The 21,050-nt window shown below is 41.2% G+C and overlaps 2 protein-coding genes across 3 annotated transcripts in view; both read right to left on the reverse strand.

The window, feature by feature from the left end:
• Nucleotides 1–1,947, reverse strand: part of ltc4s (leukotriene C4 synthase) — a 3,658-nt gene extending 1,711 nt beyond the window's left edge. The window contains exons 1-3 of the mRNA XM_027154649.2: nucleotides 1,359–1,947; nucleotides 500–599; nucleotides 45–115 (exon numbers count right to left, since the gene is read on the reverse strand). Coding sequence (XP_027010450.2) covers nucleotides 45–115; nucleotides 500–599; nucleotides 1,359–1,416 — 229 coding nt within the window. The 5' untranslated portion in view covers nucleotides 1,417–1,947. The remainder of the gene's footprint in view (nucleotides 1–44; nucleotides 116–499; nucleotides 600–1,358) is intronic.
• Nucleotides 1,948–3,559: 1,612 nt separating this feature from the next.
• maml1 (mastermind-like transcriptional coactivator 1) lies at nucleotides 3,560–21,050 on the reverse strand. 2 transcript variants are annotated; one of them, XM_047802403.1, is made up of 5 exons: nucleotides 19,396–21,050; nucleotides 8,848–10,242; nucleotides 6,838–7,032; nucleotides 6,367–6,502; nucleotides 3,560–5,664 (listed from the first exon to the last, which is right to left on the reverse strand). In XM_047802403.1, exons 1-5 carry the CDS (start codon nucleotides 19,717–19,719, stop codon nucleotides 4,670–4,672), a joined length of 3,045 nt encoding a protein of 1,014 aa, XP_047658359.1. In that variant the 5' UTR covers nucleotides 19,720–21,050; the 3' UTR covers nucleotides 3,560–4,669. The 2 variants fall into 2 exon arrangements, with proteins under 2 accessions (XP_047658359.1, XP_027010449.2); XM_027154648.2 differs by having other exon boundaries at nucleotides 6,838–7,035; nucleotides 19,396–21,049.

Genomic DNA, 21,050 nt, shown 5'->3' on the forward strand with positions numbered 1-21,050 from the left:
CATAATTACAGCCTTTTCCCTTCTCTTTCTTTTTACTTGCTTACCTTGGCTGAAGAAAATTCCAGCCACCCAAAGTGTAATCACGAATATGGGGAAATATTCCGAACAATTTGCTCTACATTCAGAAAGAAAAATATTCAGAATTGACACATTACCACATATCTATTCTAACACATTACTTGCAGTCATAAAATACATGCAAATCAGTAAGGACTTGTGTGTTTATTGTGGTGTTTGTTTTATATGACTTGGTGGGGGACAAATGCTACCACAAGGACAGGAATCTCTAATAGTTTTTTTCGGTGGAAAAGGAAAATGGAGGACTTTTGTTCTCCAAAAACATTTAAGCTTTTCTAAATGAATAGATAGATAAATAAATAAATATTAAAAGGTATCCATTAGAAGGCTAAAATTTGGTGTGGTCATAAGCATTAATCATATTAATAACAATTACAAATGAAAAGTCCTCACTGTAAGGCACGTGTACATAAACACTTACTGCGCTCTGAAGATTCTCTCAAAATCGGGGTGTCCCATGGTAGCTGGAGGGGCGATGGAGTATTTCCGTCTAGCGTAGATCACCTTCAGGGAAAAGTACGCTGACAAACAGATAAAGTAATAAAGGGCTTCATTCACAGGCTACTACCAGCAGCAGGTTTATATGTATATATACACACATCATGAAAACATTCAAAGCACATTCAAATGTGTTTCTTGTTAAAAACCAATGTTAAAAAGTTGTTTGTAAAGAGCCTTTGACAACGCATGCTGGTTGTTTCTGAGTGAGGTGCAGTCACAAATTAATATTAATATATCAAAGCCACGAGTTATATTCTGAAGGCACAAATGAAGTATTTTAATTCTCATGGCAATGAATTGTGTATATTTAAGCCTATGCTCATATATACTTTTCTAAGAGGTTGAGCCCTAAGGAGTGCATCTTTTACACAGTAATGTAGATGTAAAGTACGCTTTTAAGCTACACAATTTGATCTGATGTGTCTTTTACACAACCTGCATCTTTCCTGGTACACGGTACGCATTAACGTTCCGATGATGTACGAGCAAGAGTACCACTTATCAGGAAGACCAGGAAAGGTGGCGTTTAGTTTTTACCCTCAACTCGTGTGCTTTTTTGTGTCTCCAGGACTAGTGTTATATTATCACTCGTCTCCCTGATCGATTTCTCCATGTACGGATCATTTTAACATACTCGTTACAGGATGTACGTGTTGATTTCTTGAAGTTTAATTCATGTTTTTAATATCTGAAATCATATTGTATATTTTAAAATTCTGTTATTTTAAAAATAAACTGTACAAGATCCTATAGACAGTCAGGTGAGGTTGGAGTCTTACCTTGCTCCAGCACTCCTAGCACCGTAACAGCAGCAACCCACACCGCCTGGTCAAACATTGTTCAGCAGAAATGCACAACAGGTCAGAACGACGATCATCTAAACGGTCCTTCCTAGATTGATACTACCATGTCCTCATGTAGGCGGCGGTCAGGGCTGAGCAGGACCCAGTGCAAAGTGGCAGCATGCATGAGCGCACACACACATACCTATACTGAAGAGGAAGTGCCTCTTATAATTGTTAGTTGTTATTAGGTAACATTGTTTGTTTGGGAAATGATTATTAAAGGATATGTTTTTCTGATGGACACTTCAGTAAATAGCAAATTCTGTACTAGGCTCTGGATAAGCACATCCGATTAATTTGGGAAAGGGTGACCTATGAAGATTATTCCATGGCTTTTCTGTATATACTCTTATCAAAACAAATTCTACAGATTTAGTGGCTAATCACACAAAGATTTCAATATTTTCCTGTACTGAGAACACAATATAAAATGTCATTTACTCAAAACTCTAATACATTAACAGTTCATAAGTAGTTCGATGTTTCAGCAAAGCACATTTTTGTAGAGAGCATTCATGCATTATTGAAGATATTTATAAATTAAGCAGTGTGTGGAATTTCTACTTTCAGAGTCAGAGCTCTTGCAGGAATCTTGCATAGGAACATCTGTAAGCTTGCTCTTTTAGACGATTATCGAATCAGCTAGTCATGGCAATACATAAAATAACCAAGATAATGATCTGGAGCTTCAGGTAATGTTCATATCAAACATCAGAATGGGGAAAATGTGATCTCGGGGAGTGGCAGCCATACTGGTCTGAGTATTTCAGAAACTGAAGACCTTCCTGAAGCACAGCACAACGGTGATTGATGATTTTTTGATGGAAACACTTCTTCTGGATCCTGGAAACTACAAATAAGCAGGGACTTGAAATGGGACAGTAACATTACTTAGTGAGCTCAGCAGAAGACCTGCAACAGATGAACAAGTTCAACCTGCCTCAGGAGCTAATGGTGCAGATCTACACGGTCTGGTGAGGCTTAGCCACCAATCGTCACATTTACAAATGCACAAGAAAAAAGGCCATCAGTGTAAAGCTGCTCACCCTGCTGAATCGGCACACCTCCAGAGAAAGAAAGGTGAGTGTGTGTGCACAGTCAAAGAGTGCGCTATTGTACTAGTGTGTAATTGTCACCTAAGTATGCTATAAGTCACGGTGTTAACAAACAGAAATTCCTTGTATGTGTAAGCAAACTTGGTCATTAACATCTTATTCTGAATGTAATCGTACCACACCCTGGACCCATTTAAAAGAAGTTTAGCACTGTTTGAATGATCCAGCCAATCGGAGTATTGTTGCTGACCAAATGCATACCCTATTTCTAGTGTGATAATGTCTCACAGGTCATTGCAAACAGGTTAGACTTTACATCACTCAATAAGATATGAGCTTAAACTAACTGAATCGAATCAAATCAGGCTTAATTTTTGTGACTTCAAACTTTTCAAGATTCTAGTTTGCATATCAGATTGTCAAGCTTTTCTCGATTCCTCATTACCCTGACGGCGAACACGTACTTACTCCCAGAAATATAGAGCCGGTCGATCACATCCTTTTGAACTTTTGCTTGATATTAGCCCTCTTTACATACACGGGCATGTGGAAGCACACAGACACCTGTGATTGGCTGTCGTCACTTTGACTGACAGGGCAGAGAAACATTCAATCCCTCCTACCCAGAGATCATGTCCAATTTTGCCCCTTGGATTCCAGCTGTGGCAATATTAGGATTAGAACATAATCTCAAATCTGTTGAGCCACTAAAGCTTTTCAGAAAAGGTTTGAATTTTTACATCATTCATTAATTGTTACCTTAATTTAATCAATTCCACTTAATCTTCCTTAATCATTGCACTGTGGACTGTTTGTGGGCTGTTGGTGATTCTCAACTGATTTATAGTAATTTTATAATATGGTAAGTAGAGAAGGCCTGGATGATGAAGCACCCATTAGCTATTGCCTGGCTTGAATTATTAGTGACCTAGAGTGAAGGTTATACAAGGATTATTACTGCTGCCTATTAAAGCTGATCTGATGCCAAATTTAACAGGCAAACTTTTTTCCTTAACACATTCCGATGTACAAGAATGAAAGTCTCAAAAGATCACCACCATAAAAAAAACACCACAGAACTGTTTCTAAAGAACTATATTTACATAATACTCTCGTTTTTTTGCGAAGAACAATAATAAAAAGTATAAAATACTTACAAAAATTCGCAACAATGTACATATAAAAATAAGATCTATCTTCTTAAGAACAATAGGAAATGCATACATAAAAAAATATATAAATAAACATGGAGCCTTGTCAGATACTGAGATAAACTTGCTCCTAGAAGCGGACAGATAAGCCATACGTCAACTGAAACCCAAGTGCGCGCATGCGCACACACACACACACACACACACACACACACACACACACACACACACACACACACACACACACACACACACACACACACACACACTTCTTCAAGGTGGAACATTCAAATCAAACCCCAATGTAACAAACACGGGAAGGGGAACTTCAAGGGAAGAAGGGATAGAAGAAGAAAAAAAAAAAAGAAAAAAAAAATTAGACAGTCACCCCTCCCTCTATCTGATTGGTTACAAACATTTGAAAGTAATATTTGATTTAGTGTAACATTGAACAGAAATTATGTTAACGTACAATTTAGTGTTTTAACATAATGCTGAGTCATCAACTTCCTAAACCGCACGTTTTCGAGAACAAATAAAACTCGGGACGTTTAGAACACTGAGAATTCCTAGAAGTAAAGATTTCAAACTCTACTGCCAAAAGAATACACTGAACAGGAGAAATAATTAAACTGCCTGTCTTTGAATCAGTCAAAGATCTGAGTATCATAGCAGATTTAAGGCCAAAGACTCAGGACTATGGTCTAAAGACAGTTCATGAACATCTCAAATATGCAGATTTTGACTTATGGCCTTGGATACCTAGCATTTTAGGCACATATATGTAGCCTTAACAGCAGAAAGTAAAACAAAAGCAGTGTGACCCCATCAAATTTGGGTATGATTCAGTGGTTTTAGTACTGAGCCACAGGATCAGTAGTAGACATTGTCATGAAAGCCCTAAGAATTCTCAATACACACAGGCTTCTCATGCCCAATACTCCTTTTTTCCTGACACTTCCACACACACAGTACAGCAGTTCTGACCAGAGAACAGTCAAGAATGTCCACATCGCTCAGTTTCTAGTACGGGTGCCAATCACTGATGACTGGCCAATAGCTCATCCAAGTCGTCCATCCATTCCTGCGTAGACTGGGTCTTTAACAGTGAGTCCACCAGGTCGCTCTCCCCAGGAAAGCTGGCTAAGCTGCCCCCTGATTGGGCATTGTATGCAAACGGCAGCTGCTGACTGGGTGTCCGATTGACCTGGTAGGCCTGGTTGCACTGCATGCCTGCAGTGCGGTTAGACACCTGACCACCCTGCGGCTGCCCAAATGGCCCCAAGTCGGGCAGCACCTGCTGCGACTGAGGTTGTGCTGACTGTCCTTGCTGAGGCTGCTGCTGTGCCATGGTGCCACTGTTGGTTCTATGCTGGGCCACATTTGGCATCATCTGCCCTGGGTTCATACCCACCATCGCCCTGCCTGCTGCACCATTCCCCAAGCCAGCCTGGGCGAAAGGTGCACTGCCGGGCAGCTTGGTCATCCTGGGCTGCATGTGGAAACTAGAGTTCGGAAAGCCGGCAGGTAAGGCACCATTGTTGGCATTAGGCTGACCAGCCATGCCCTGCTGAAGACCTGGATGCTGCTGCTGCCATGACTGGGCCTGTGGAGGCAATGCAGCCTGGATATTGCTGCTTATGGTATTGGGCATTGAACTGGGCATGGAGCTCATGTTGTTAGCCATAGCACTGGGCATACTATTAGGCATACGAGCCAATTGCTGCTGCTGCTGTTTGAGATGTGCCTGCTGCTGCACTAGAACATTGTGCCTGTAGTTCTGCATTGGTAATCTCTGCTGGTTGGCATGGGACGGATGCATCGGCATGTTTCCGTAAAGGACCTGCTGGGGCTCAAGACTACCTGCACAAGCTGACAGGCTGAGATCTGCTTGAGTGCCTGCAGGAGGAGCGCCTGGGGCTGGACCTCCCCCCTGATTAATTCCCATCATGCTTTGATTTTGAGGAAACATGCGCTGGACACCGGCAGCTGGGCCGCCAAGGGAATTCACGCTACCCATTGTCTGAGACGAACCTAAAGAAAAGAAGAAAAAATGCTGAAGAAATGTCCAATTTGTTAATTAATGGACCCTTAAGTAACATGAAATTGGCAAAAATGGGCACTATTGTTATCGTGATAAATTCACTATATTTTTCTGAAGGTGTTCTAAGATAAACACCCCATCTTTACTCAAAGAAGTGAAAGTTACAAATGTTCCCTCTTCTTTTACTAGTAATATTAAACAAAATATTGTGAGACATAGTGAGTATACTAAACAAATATTTATGTTTAATGTGTATTTTGCCACAATCTCCACCTCTAGGTAACACTAAACAATTTAGCTATCAAAACCACTTGGTAAACTTTCTCCCCTGAAGACTTAAACCAGAATATCAAATCAGACATCAGGCAAAATGTACTGTAAGCCCATTTTACACTATGCATATTAAAATGAAAATAAATAAAAACTTCAGATGAAGCTTAAATTTTAATGACTGACTGCTAGACCTTGCTGTTTGCTATTCAAATGAGTGCGTCCGTAAGCACACTTTGCATATCAGGTAAGCTGAATGTTTTACAGAGAACAAAGCAATGCCTGTATGGAAAGAGTGACGCAGCAGCATTTCACAAACTGGCCCTTTAAAGAGAGAAGGAGAGGGAGAGGGAGAGGTGGATTATTAGATGAGAGAGAGGCATGCATGAGGTGGTTGCACTCTCTGGACATTGCATGGATACCTGGAAACTGGGAGACCTGTGGCTGCTGCTGGAATGGGTTTTGCTGGGTGGGTGGGTTCTGCTGGTCCTGGTACTGAGGAGGAGGACGGGTTAAGTGCCTCTGCATCTGCTGCTCCTGCTGCTGCCGCTGCTTCTCCTGTGGGAAGAAAAAGAAGAGCATTATTGGTTATGAAAAGCATGATACGAGGAAACCCACTAATATTAAGAAACTCAATTAAAACACAGCAATTATTACCGTTTCTCGAATATAGTGTCTTGTATAAATATCCCCCATCCCTAAGAACTTGTCCACATGATGTACTCTTAAAAAAGTCTGCTTTGTGTAACAGAACCTCACAAATTGATAAGTCTTAAATACTGTTGTATAATATTGTTATAGTCAAATAATCGCTATTGGAAAACAATTTTTTTTTTAAAATTCTGAATACAGCTTTAATTCCAAGACCCAAATGTGCCCTTTTGCCCTCTGACCTGCTCGGCCATCATCTGTCTCTGGATGAACTGTTTCTGCTGCGGACTCAACATCTGCATTTGCTGCTGTTTCTGTAGTCCACTCAGATATGCTGCGTTATTGTGGTTAGCTGCCATGCCACTGCCACCCGGCTGCGTTACCATGGCAGCACCAGGGCCCGGGACGTGAGGGTTAGATGGGTAAGTACCAGGTTCCTGCTGAAAGACAAATGACAAATGTATAAATGGACTACACTAAATGCTTTTTTTTATATATTGTAACAAAAACAGTTAAAAAGGTATAGAATTTCTTATGCAGTTTTTTCCAGGCACATAAAATATTGCTCATGTTTCTCTAAAAACAATAAAACACTCCAGCTCATTTGTTCCACTAGAGGGCAGGGTACTAAAAGATTGGCCAATAGAGGAAGAGTGGTAACAATAAGCAAAACTGAGAAAAGGAGAACAGCCATCAGAAATCTAAAGTGGTAAGAAATTATTTAAAATGTCATTGGCTAGAATTTACAGTAAATAAAAAAAGGACAATCAGAGCTTTCAAATCACTTCGTGTTCTCTATGCTTTCAAAATGGACCTGAATAACTGCTCAAGTTTAACTCTTGTATGCATAAAGTTTATACAAGTATAGATGACCGTTAGCTAAGACTGGAGTAACAGTGTGTGATTTGAACGTAGAATTTATACACGTTTGATTATGGAGTGTGCACACTGGACAGCCAAGATCTACACTGGCACTTTGCGTAAACCACAGTCAAATATGACCGAGCAGTGCCTGCAATCTGTTTTAAAAATAAATTAAGGATGCACTCCCTGGCCATTTTCCATTCATACATTTTCCATTCAAGCATTCTCACTCTCTCACTATCTCTCTCTCTCTCTCTCTCTCTCTCTCACACACAAGGTCATCATGTGTGCATGAAAAAGCGACATAAGCCAAATAGGGCGCCAAAGCAAGACTCCCTTCCTCCAGCCAAGAATGTGCAGTTTACTGTTGGAAAGCAGATAGAGAGACAGAGGAATACGGAAACAGAGAGAAAGAAAAACATGGCCCAATGCACTACAAAACCGATTGAAGGGAAATGAAAAAGAGCAAAAAGTTCATTTCGTGAAAGAAGAAAAAACCCAAGTGGGTTAAGCAGCTATATTTAAATAGGGAGAACCGCGAGAGAGATGGGGGCCAATCCTAAAATACTCTTTGCGGGACGACAGCCAGGGGAGGGGGAGGAACTTGCATGAAAGACTGCTTTGTCGTCCCTGTGTCCCTCCCTCCATCTCTCTCTTTCTCAGTCCCCCTTCTTCCCACTCACTCTTCTTTACTGACTCCTCTGTCGCTGGACTGCAACCTCCTAGCCCATCCCAGCCCCCATCCCTGTGTGTGTGTATATGTGTAGAGAGAGAGAGAAAACGCCTGCCAGCACTTTGCTCCTTAGCAACCAGCTGCTTGACCCAGACAAACTGTTCATCCCCAAGGTTGAAGAAACCTGCTGCCAGACACACTGGGACAACTGCACACACTCCCTCATCTACACTACAATTCTAAAACAACCAAAAAATATTACAACTAAAAAAGACACCTTTTCTGAACTATAACTACAGTCACCCTGTTAACACACATACAGACATAACTGACACAAGCATTTAAACAGAGAAGAAAAGGCTATCTTCAGCATCAGTCAGAAGAATTTCACTGTCATTTCTGCACAAAGGCTGAAAGTGACGGTCTGCATGTTAATCTACGTGAGAGGGGAAAAAAAAAACTGTTGCAGCTATAAGGTCTCCAATATGTTCTGGACCTTAAAACACATGATGTTGCAGAGAAGGCTTCCCTCCATACATTTAACCATGAATATCAGTAAAATGACAGTGTCTGAAAGCTAGCTCTGTAAAGCTGCTTTGAGACTTGATTAGATTGATGAACCTCACGTTACCAAACACACACATCAAACCAAATAAATGTGATTAGCGAATTGTGAAATGTACAACATGCGTGTTGTTGCTTTGCAGATCCTTACCTGGGAGTGTGACAGATGTGTTGGGGGTCTGAACTGCATGCCAGTGGGCCTCGGCTTCATCTGCTGCTGCTGGTGCTGATGCTGCTGCTGCTGCTGCTGTTGTTGTTGTTGTTGCTGGCGCAGGAGGTTGAGCATTGCTGCTTTGTTCTGGCTCTGTGTGTTCACGGGGCCTCTTGGTGCTCCAGCCTCAAAGTGGCTCAGCGGTTTAGTGTTGTTGTAGTCCAGCATGGCCGTCTGACCTGCCGAGGGTGGTTGATGGCTGAGGGTTCCAGATGCAGCTGCACCATGACCCATCATTGGGTGCCCACTAGGTTGCATGTATGCCCCTGAGGCACTGGCTTTTGGAGAGCCCTTACTGGGCTGCTGGCCTGGTATGAGAAGGGACTTTGGATTCTGGAAGTCAGAAGGGTAAATTGAGGGGCTAGTGGGTTTCTCCAGGCCAAACGCACCACTTCCTAGCGAACTCTGATTAGGGGGGGCACTCTGCCAAGAGGGAAGATTGGATTGCTGGTGAAATTTAGGTGCCGGCTTCTGCTGTTGTTTCTGCTGCTTCTGGGTCTGGTGCTGATGGTTTTGCATGCGCTGTGCTCTTTGCTGCTCCCGAGCAGCTAGCTGCTGCAACTGCTGTGCTGGTGACAAGTCTTTGGGTGGCATCAGGTGGTTCTGCATCGGCCTGGACTGGCTTGGCTGCTGCTGCGTATGCTGGTGTCCTGACAGCGCCGGTGAAGAGGCAGAGGCGGATGGCATGATTGGGGAGCTGGCATGCATTGGAGGCCCCGATGAGGTGGACGGGATGTGTGGTGAACCAGTGCGTGTGTCCTGTTCAAAGGCAGAAGAGGCTTGGGCTGGGGAAAACTCTGCCTTAACCGTGCCAGCAAGATCTGTGGGAAGGAGACTAGTAGGTGCTACGGTGCCAGATGACACCTCAGAGTCCTTGCGGTCCTCAAAACCGTCATTGAAAAGTTCTTGAATTTCTTCATAAGGCACAGAGCGATTAAACTCCTCCATGAGCTCAGTCCACTCCTGTTCATTCAGGTTGAGGTCAGGCAGGATGATGTTGCCGTTGCCCCCACCGGTAGGCAGGATATCATCCATGGGCTCTTGCTTCAGCTCCTTCAGACGGATGTCAGATTCAGTGGATAAAGTGACGCCATTTTGCTCAGCAGTACCCACCGGTGGTGCACCATTCATTGCCAAATCAGCAGCAAGACCATGCTTGGTGTCCATGGGTGAAAGAGGAGGCATGGTGCCATTTGACATCCCATTTAGATTACTCAAAGCATCCTCCAAACATGATTTTTTGGCTTGGGGGTAACCATCACTGAATCCATTTACCTGGTCCCGGCCACCATTGGGGCTGGCGTTCTCAAGTTTCCTCTTCACCGTCTCTTGCAGCTAAAGGACATAAAATAAAAACATTCGTTATATTTTAACAAACTCAATGAGTATTTCTTGCAATAGATGAATTTGCTAATTTCATTCCCAATTACTTATTGGTCAGCTGGACATATGCAGCATTGTTTTTTTTTTGTTTGTTTTTTGTTTTTGTTTTTTTTTGGGGGGGGGGGGGGGGTTAGAATAATTAATTAATATATACAAAGTATTGCACATTCATATCTTAGCAGACCTTGTGATTAATATCCAGTCACAGCTAGGTGAGGTAGCAGTTTCATCTGCACACAAGCAGAGCTAAGGGTTTGCCAAGCCTTTCCACACACACACAGAGAGAGAGAGAGAGACACACACACACGAGTTACTGCAGGACTTTCTCAACCTGAAAAACTGGTCTCTATGCATGCTTGTGTCGGCATCGTCTCCCTCATGTTACACATGCACACCCTTTCTCGCATTCCCAATACTTATTCCCAAGACTTTTTACTAAACCGCCTCGGTCGCCTCTGCTCTTAATCTTTTTCACTAACCCCTTTCTCTGCCTTCATGATTCTTCCCCCGTCACAACCATGGCCACCACAGGGCTGAGCCACATGAAGCTAATTACCATGTGTATGGATGTACGAACCACAACAAAAGAGGCGGCGCTGCGGCTGCACTGGGGCTGAAAGAGCGTGCCGAATTCCTGGCCGACGCTGGTTGCCTTTGAGGCCACAATGAGGCAAAGTGAGCGCTGCCCACCTCGGCCAAGCGCCACCAAACGCAGACCACTGGAAGCTGCTTGGCAGCACTGTAGCTTTAGTGTTACATTACGCCAAGCAGCAAGCTGACAATGACTGCTCAGCTGCTGACAGTGCTCTTACACAGCAAGCATATAATTCCAAATGGAGTCTTGGAACTAGTTTTGCATTTCCCAAAACGCGTACGAAATGCCATTTAAAATGCTATTAGAAGGGAAAGCAATATTTGTGTGGTGGAAATAGACTTTGTTTACTCATATTGTAGGCTTACTTTCACAGTATCAGCAGCTGAGTAAGAGAAAATGATGCTTAGCATTTAAGATGAGTTTGAGTACTGAGTCATTCTGGCACTGAAATGAGTGTCAGCATTGATACAGCTCTACCCTACAATAACAGAAAATCTCCAGATAGACTGTCAAATCCAGAGCCATTATTATAAAAAGAATTTAAATAATAAAGCAGAGGATGCTACAAATTGTGCACACTGAACTTTGGCCTAAGAAATAGGCAGCATATTTATGTTTCCTGTTGCAGAGTAAGGCACCAGAATGGACACTTGCATCAGCACACAGACAGCCAGCTGTCCTGGGGTAGAGGAACAATGGTTAGTCATCTGTGTGGGCGAGCTGGGGAGAGGGGTAGGCTTAGGCCCGAGTCATCTTAAAGTCCCCAATCAGCCTCTTTCCTTTTGACAGCCTTTCGATGCAACGGAGAGCTGGATGATTTCCTGCAAGCTAACAAGAGGCTATTATAAATAATCGAATAGGATAAATAATCTATAGAGACTATTAGAAGTCATGTTAATGTCATCCAGCAATGTGTCGTCAGCTGTGGTGCTGAAGATGGCTCGGAAATGGGATACTGGCAGTTGGCACTATTCTGTGCTTGATGCATTGCATATGGGATCTTAAAGCCTCAGTACCCATCATGCCGAGATTTATGCTTTTATTGCAAGCGACACAGTGGGATTCACACCCCATTTTGTTGTAAGCGTCTGCTAACTAACGGTTTGAACTTTCAAACTTCTTTGTATTCGTAGAAAGCAACTAAAGATGCTTAAACCTATTTCCACTATGGCAAGGTGGAAAAGCTCAGGGGAATAAACTTCCACTGTATGTAATACAGCCAACTTAATTAAGACAGAATCTTGGCAAGCATTGTGTGTGTAATAATCACCTCTACAGGCAGTGCATTTTACAGTCATGTAATCAATGCTAATATATCCACTGTTTGACACCCAAAAGTTCAATTACAGTCTCGATCCCAAAGAACTGTGGCTCAAGTCTAACAAACTGTGCAACAGATCATGTTCCTAGTGTCAGATAAATATTAAGATCCTTTCAATAGAGCTGCAATTAAATAAAATACTAAACACCATCAAGCAGCATGAACCAGGCTTCGTTTTTGGCTCGACCATAAATTGGCGAGTTTCACCTTATCAAATGCTGGTCACCTATAAGTGCCTTTCAGACAGCTGTTCTTCGATAAATAAGGAAAGTTATTTTCTGTACTGAAAAATAATAGAACAGTAAGATGGGGAAAGTCTGTTATTAAGTTTTTACTTTGTCACTTAAAGGTTCGTTTCTGGTGTTTCCAAAAGAAAGTGATATCCTCTACCCTATTCTGTACCCCCTTCCCCACGCCAGGGGCAACCTCAAAATCGAGGCGCATCCTACAGGTGGAATTCCCTGGCACAAGTCCAAACGCTTAACAGAACAAAGCCTAGTCGGTTCGCTGTAAGGAACCAGTCTGACAAAACTTTGCGTAGGATTAAGGTGTGGGCAGAGAGATCCGAATAATCTGAGGAAGCAGTTAAAGCATGGAAAAATGCTGGTAGTGGCAAACTATAATGAATTTTTTTTTACAAACATACACAAACAGGATCACCAAATTTCACTAAAGACAATTTTCAATATCACAACTCTAATACATGTCGGCCAGCCAGCTTACAGCATACAGCCGGCTCCAAAAGTGGGTGTGATGACATACGAAACCGTCATTGTATCCAGAGCTGTGACGACGATGAAGACAATGTGAGAGGAAAAAACAAAACCTCCATAAGGTGGAGCAAACAACTGCCAACTGCCTCTTGCACTGCTATAAGGGTTAGGCTTCAATTTAGTTGTATTAATATCATAGAATATTTTTTCCCCAAATGATTCATCAGATGGTTACAGCTTGGAACAATTCAATGAATCAAAATGTGTGTTTTTTAACCACACAAACAAACAAATAAATACAAAATATAAAAACCTTGACTACAGTTTGTTTGAAAATGTGATAATACAACTATATTCAATATAAAACATAAATCCTGGTTTGCTTGACTAAAAAAACAAACAAACAAAAACACTGTGCCACAAAATGACAATTTCCTAAAGTCATGTTTTGTTTAATTTCACACTTTAGTACAATCACTAGCACAAAATTTTATTGAAATTCCCTATGAGGTGTGAACGTTCACTCAGATTCCCTACATAAAAAGAACCTGATTGGCTTCTTCGTTATGATGTAGTAATACGCGCTGTGAACCAACTGTAGCTATCCCAGTTATTTAAATTAATGTGACAAAACTACTGCAGTGACAGATTTTGCAGTTTGACTAGTCTGTAGGCTTCAGAATTTACTCAAGAAATTTTAGGTCACTCCTGCACCCACTCACAAACACACAGACTTGCATGTGCATGCTCAGAGGAAGGCAGACGTGCATGCACAGAGGCAGACACAGAGGCAGAGAGGAATATACATACAAGTATTGTCTAAAGTAACTAAATGATGTTAAACTTGTCATGCAAACGAGCTGGGTTCAATTCAGGTAACAATACAAAAGAAACTTCTGTGCTATCGTGTTACGGTTATCATGCTGCAGCATTAAGGTGCAGACGATTTTTCAGGCATTCGGTTGGAGATATGATGTTGCGCTGAGATTTTACCGTGCTCTGTGGCAGAAGCGGTTTAGCATGCTGTTAGACTGGTGTTTGTTTCTCTTGTTTCTTTTTGCACACATCGATGCCTTCAGAATTTTCTTGGATGAAAGTATGTCATGTGCGTCCACTGGACATAACGTGACACAGCCAGCTGTTAGCTAAATCTACATTCACAAATTACTGGTGTCCAACTGACAGTTTCACTATGGATCCACTGCTGCTCAAACTCTACTGTGGTCTATTTGTGCTTGCAATTTAAATTAGCATTTGATTTAGCGTCACAACCACACGCTAAAGCGCTAGAATAAGATATGTGCTGTACTTCGGAATCCACTACTCATCCATGTCCTGGATAAAAAACACATACTGAGTAAGAATTACATTTGCTGTGTTTGTCTGGATAACAAAGTGATTTTTAGGGTGTTCCTAGAGCGAGTAAAGCCAAAGTCACGTAACCTACTAATGTTCAAGCATAAGTTGTGCAATTATGTGTACTAGAACAGGCACTTGAAATAAGAGTGAACAATCAGTGTGTATTACAATGAAAAATGTGTAGTGTGTAAGGAAACTTTTAAAAGACATCCCCATTTCTGAGATCTCATATCACCCATTTGTTCATCTACCACAATCATTACAGATTTCATCCGGCAACATTTCATTAGGTTTATCTCTGGTTTTGTTCCCACCAAAGGTCAAGGCAGGAGGAATGTGTGCAGTTTACCATCCTTATCTTATTGAAGTGTTAAAACGTCGATAAAATGACTAAATCCGATTGAATCCGGAAATCCAAATTCATTTAGTTTAATTCCAAAACTAGTGTGAAAAAATACTAAAATACAGAGCTAAAACAATGCTGCCTATGTCCAGCTGACCAATGAGCAATTGGGAATGAAATTAGCATGAAATTTGCTGGTGTAAGTAAATGAATGTTGAATGCAAGGATCACAGTCAACAGTGTCAGTAAATATTCAAGACACTCGCACAGTCAAAATACCGGCACAAAGCTAGAAACTACGAACTATCTAACTTTCAAAACGTGAAAAAAAATCTAATAAAAAACATTACAGCAGGGTATTGTGCAGACTAGCTTCTCCACACCAAAAGTCTTTTCCAATAGGAATCTTCCACGTTAAACTAGAAGAGATTTTTTTTTTAAGAAGAGATTGCAGTTCAGCTGAAAATAAAACTGGTTTACGTTCCCCCAAAAAGATTCCAGTTAGCTACCTACCACTCTAGTTCCTTCCAACAAATAATATTGCATGTGTTAGCATCATCCCTGACATCAATACTCGCTATCGTACAAGAATATCCTTAGTGGTAACCGATGCTTACGTCTCGTCTGCAAATAAAACATTAAGTGCAGTTGGTGATGCAGAATCCCTGGGAAATTAGAACAAGGGGCTTCGTGGTGATGTCAGTTCAGAAAACCTGCACAACTCCTTCCATTTTCAGATGTTAAATGGTTTATCTTTCATTTTATTAGAGAGAAGTTGACCTAACTTGCACTAGCATATCCCAAGGATAAACTGCAGAGTTTGCAAATCGTTATTTTGCACAAGCAGAGAGGGGCAGCATTTTGCATGGTGGACTACAGAATATCTAAAATTGACAACTCAAAGATTTAAAAAATGACCAAAAGCAGTGAATCAGATGGATTGCAGTTAACTGTAAGGGTAGAATCACAAAAGAAACGAAGCAGAATATTATATTTTCCATGTTAAACTGCTCCAAAGCCGTTCTACACGGACAAATGCGTTTATATAAAACAGCTACAAGAGGGATGCGAATACAAGGTCCAGTGTAGTCATTCACTGCAAACTGCATTCACTCTGTCACAACACCAGTGTGTTTATAGGGAAGGAAACTGCACTTCTCTTGTTTTAAATCGCAGCCATTAAGCAAGACGTGTCTTTGGTTAAGTGCTGCTTTTGTAGCATAACAAAATCTACTAAATGAATAACTTAATTCTGCAACAAAAACAAAAGACTTGCATCAAGTCCTTACTTAACTCCACTTCTCTGTCCCTGTGTACTAAATTATACTCTATATTCTTCCTCCCTGTAAACAACTTGCTAGTCTATTAGATAAATTTGGATACCATCCTACTGTAGGGAATCCTGGGATTTAATAAATACACATCATTTCACTATGCTTTCGGAGAACCGAGAGCGGAGTCAAAAATACCTCGTTAATAAGCAATATTGTGTGATGGACAAACTGCATTGATCAACATGTTATATTCTTGGAGAAGTGGTAAAGAACCTATATGCTGGTTCTATGTCCAGAGCATGTACATGAGCTCGAATGCTAGAGGTCACTGTAATTCAACAAAACATGCAACATCAACGGTCAGTCTGGCAACAGCGCTCACTTGTCAGCTCACAAGCACATATCAACACTTACAAGTGCCACATATTCTAATTTACTGGCAGTACGATATCACCAACAGCACTTAATGTAGCATTTAGACAGTAAACACCGTTTACCACTAAGGAGGTACTTATGAGAGACAAATATCAGTGCTGATGTTCTTTAACTGCTGGATCGGTGGCTATGGTTTTATGAACTGTTTATATACAATCAAGTATATAAATATTTGGACACTCACAAAAGGTATGATTATCTTTACTGCCCATAATATTACACCAGAAATAAAATTAAATAATGCACATAGCTTTTTCTTCTTCAATATTTTATGTACAAGTCAAAAAAAATGCTTAGTGATTTCAAGTGTAGCGTTTTTGCATTTGAAATCCGTTACTGTTAACGTTGAACATTAATTCCAAACAGCCAAAATCATTTCTCCACCTAACATTATGCAGCGATACATCAACTTTCATCTTGGTGGGAACAAAAAAAAGATCACGAAGATCCTCAGATGCATCTGTGTCAAAGTCAAGAGAAGGCTACAAGAGAAGAGAAGTACAGTAGGTTTATCACAATGTGTAATCAATTTGTGAGCCTCAAAAACAGGAAGACCAGATTAGACAAGAGTTTTCAAAAACATATTTAAAAAAAAAAAAAGGTTGTACAGTCCTGGAATAACATCCTATGGATAGATGAGACAAAGATCAGCTCATAACAGACGTGTATGGAGACAGGAAAATCTGGTCATGATCTGAAGCATTCCACCTCACCTTATGACACGGGGATGTATGGCTGCCAGAGGAACTGCTTCCCTTGCGTTTACTGACGATGTGAATGCTGACTAAAGCAGCAGGAAGAATTCTGAAGCGTACAGGGCTAAACTGTCAGCTCAGACTCAACCAAAGAGATGGTGCTTCCCGCCGTTGGCCGTCAATGACCCAAAACTTACTTTGAAAGCAATCAAAAAGCAAAGAAGTGAAATATTCCGCAATGGACCAGTTAGTCACCTGACCTGAATTAAACTGAGCATGCATTTTACTTGAACAAAAATGCCCCAAGAACAAGAAGAAACCAAATGCAGAAGCAGCAAAGGAAGTGCAGGGCAACACCGAGGAAAAAACCCAGTGTCTATAGTGATGTCTTCATCTGGATATTAAACACAGACCACAACCTTAAATTAATGCTGAAAATCTGCACTTTGAGCGGAGAGAATTTTTCATTTCGGATCCATAATTTTTTTTAATAAAGACCTAAAATAACAATAACTTTGTCAATGTCCAATAAGCGCCACTGCAGATAATCTGAATTTTTATGCAAGTTACACGTAATTCGAGCCAAAGTTATGTGCATGACAAGACGGAGGTTTGTCACAGTAACCATGACAACGGGAAGCGTCAGAGTCCAGTCAGTGCAATTCGACTTTTAATTGCACTTCTTGTGTTATTAACAAGTTTTAAATTATTTCTGGTTCAGGAAAAAATGTCAGCCAAGTGTGATTATGAAACAAACAGCAAATCTCTATTTACACTCTGGCCACGTCTGTTAATTTACATCGGATAAAATCTGTAATGAGAACTGCATTTTCTTACATAAACATTAGCGATCATACACCAGTGCTACTCTGAGATTTAATTTCCATCTAGGTTGGCCATGTCCGTGCTTTTCTCCGTCCTCTTCTGAGACCGGTTAACCTACAGTTTTCTCAAAACTCTCAATAATTTTAGTCCCATTTAGAAACACGTTCATGGTTTTCAATGCAGATGTTGCCTCGGGTTAGAAAATAGATGTATGACTGCTGCTTTTTGCTGTATGAAGCACATCAGAAATCCTCCACCAGATATTACACACTTCCTAAACAATGACTACACATGTGACCTGGAAAAGCATTTTCAGTAAGAGAAAGAAATTAAAAACTTTTAGAAAAGTGAGATCTAGTAGGCTGATTAACAAAGCCGTTATAATGCAAGGTGCAGGTATAAAACAGTACTTTCTATTCGAGTAAGCACAAGATCATCAACTTTTATTCTTCAATAAATAACGACTAGCTGCCTCACAGCCAGTTCCTCGACTATCTAATATTAAGTCCTATCTAAAATTAATGCTGCAAATGGTTTAATTGTTTACATTCATCCTGATAATTATTTACTGAGTTATTAACTGATCCACATTTAACATTAGATATTTAAGGAGCTGATACGTCGGACATAAACATTCGAGTTCTTTTAAAAAATACAACCCTTTAGAAATTCACTCTGCTTGTGTTCATTTTATTGCTGTCTGTGTGTGAGTTTTATCACCAAGGAGATGTGTAAAACATTTATTACAGACATCCCCCATATCTTAAGAGAGTAGAGGGTTCAGTGTGATACTCACTTTACCACTTAACGATGCTATGCTTCTGGTAAACCTGACCAAGATGATTTTGAGAATCCAGTAACTGACAATTTGACACTGTGGGGTCTTTGCACTTACCCATCTACTGCCTGGCTCAATGGTGCATCTATTTGAGGACATCTGAGTATTAGTACAACTCAAACCTTGCACGTCATTGCCCAAAGTTTGTGAACACCTGATTAACACCCCCATGTGTGCTTGCTGAACATCCAACTCCAGATGTTGCCCTGCTTTGCTGTTACATTAACCTCAGTTCATCTGAAAAAGCTTTCTGCTCGATTCTGGAGCATGACTGAAGATTTGTGCTCATGCAGCCATAAGAGCCTTAGTGAGGTCATAAAGCAGCAACACATCTTATACTGCTGTGATTCACACTTTGTGGTAAAAGTTTGTGGAAGAACTACAGAGGGGTGTGGTGGTCAGGTGTTGGGGATGTCGTAGCCTAGTGGTTAAGATTTACTACTGACCGGAAAAACATGAGATGGAATCTCAGGTCCACCAAGCTGCCACTGCTGGGCCCCTGTGCAAGGCCCTTAACCCTCAGTTGCTCAGTTGTATAAATTGTAAGTCACCCTGGACAAAGGTGTCTGCTAAATGCCAGACATGTACATTTTAGAAAGAAAGAAATGTGTGTACACACATTTGAGCTGTAATAACTCGCCAACAGGAACCTTCAGAGAGTTAAATCAGTTTATGATGTAGAAAAGGTTATCATTTTGTCTCCTTACCGCGATCAGAGTGCTGTTACGGCTCTGCTCTCCAGGCGCGCTTCCTCCTCCTCCTCCCTCCGCGCTCTCCGCACTCCCGGTGCCTCTCTGCGCCGCCTGCTCGCTTCCCGTCTGTGGCTGTCGGTGCTTGTTGGAGCGCTTGGCTTTGGTCTGCAAACAACGCTGGTGCAGGGCGAAAGTTTGCTGCCTCTCGATTTCGAGGCGCTCCATGGCCGTGTTGTCGTAGCGGCTCTCGCAGCTGTTGTGATGCCGCCTGAAGAGCTCGATGCGCCGCCGCAACCGCTCCATCACCGCACTGTGCCTGGACACTACATAATCCGCCATCGTGTTCACTCGCTCCCTCAACCCGTTATCGAGACGCTTTATTTCCTCTAAAGTCAGCGCAAACTTCAGTGTCGCTGATTTCGGACGCCTCTTTTGTCGGTCGGCGTGTTGGCGACTCGAACCTCCGCCTTTCACCTTGTTATTAAACAACGCACTCAACTGCCTCCATTTCAGTCAATATTTGCCAAATAGTGCTCTAGCACAATAACAACAACAAGAAATCCGACATAGTTTAGCGATTAGCCGTTAACTCTCAGGCCAGATTAAGTTCACACACAAACACACACACACACACACAAATCACAGCAACAAAAACACAAAAATCAGTTTTCCCATCGAAAAATGGGAAACTAAATTGGGAAAAAAAAAAAGGGAAAACAAATGAAACTAAATTCCCTCAAGCTACTAACTAAGTTACTATATTTAACGCAGATTTTTCTAACATCCAAAGCATCTTGATGGTAAAAGTTAACATTCGGCTATCTAAAAAAAAAACAAACAAAAAAAATTAAAATAAAATAAATAAATAAAAAACAACTAGTTGTACGACCTTAAACCCATAAACATAACACAAGTTCTTAATACTTCAGGAACAAAAACAGGAGCTTTTTTTTAAAGCGGTTCACTGCTAAACTTTCACTGTAGAAGAGCAGACACACGGTTTACAAAAGAACAAACCTCAGTTAGCTTCAGTTACTAAAACATCCGTCTAGAAAACACCGACGTTCCTCGACATCACAAACAAACCGTCGCTTTATCACAAGTGAAAAGATAATACACGAGTTTTTCCTCTCACGTCCCGGATGATAACGTTCCTCTTATAAAGACTTTTCCCCCAAACTTACAGTAGAATCGTCTCGTCTCCCAATCAAACTTTCAGACCATCAACATCTCTGACACAAACAACCATATCGTGTAAAACCGAATAAAAAAAGAGCTTCAGCCTCAAGGATTAAAGCGCGAAGTTTCCAGCTTTTATAACTTTTTTTTTTGTTAAATAGCTATCAGGCTAACAGCTGATCTGTATTAAATCTATAGAGCTAGATAGTACTGAGCTAAGCTACGGATGTAGCGTAGCTATGCTAAGCTAAGCTAGCGCTAACTAGCTCCAATAACAAAGCATGCTGGAATAAATAAATCACTTTTACATTCAGCGAGCTAAAAGTTACTCACAGCCCGAAATAACCGACACCGACCGTGTGTCTAAATGAACAGAGCGAAAAGAAAACGCGACAGCACAAAAATAAACTCTACTCTCACTCTGCTGTTTCTATTGTTTTCCAGTGTACAAGCAGTTCGCCGCCGCCATCTTGTAACAAGTTTTTTTTTCT

Source organism: Tachysurus fulvidraco, chromosome 17 (genome assembly GCF_022655615.1).
Source record: "Tachysurus fulvidraco isolate hzauxx_2018 chromosome 17, HZAU_PFXX_2.0, whole genome shotgun sequence".
Taxonomy (NCBI): Eukaryota; Metazoa; Chordata; class Actinopteri; order Siluriformes; family Bagridae; genus Tachysurus; species Tachysurus fulvidraco.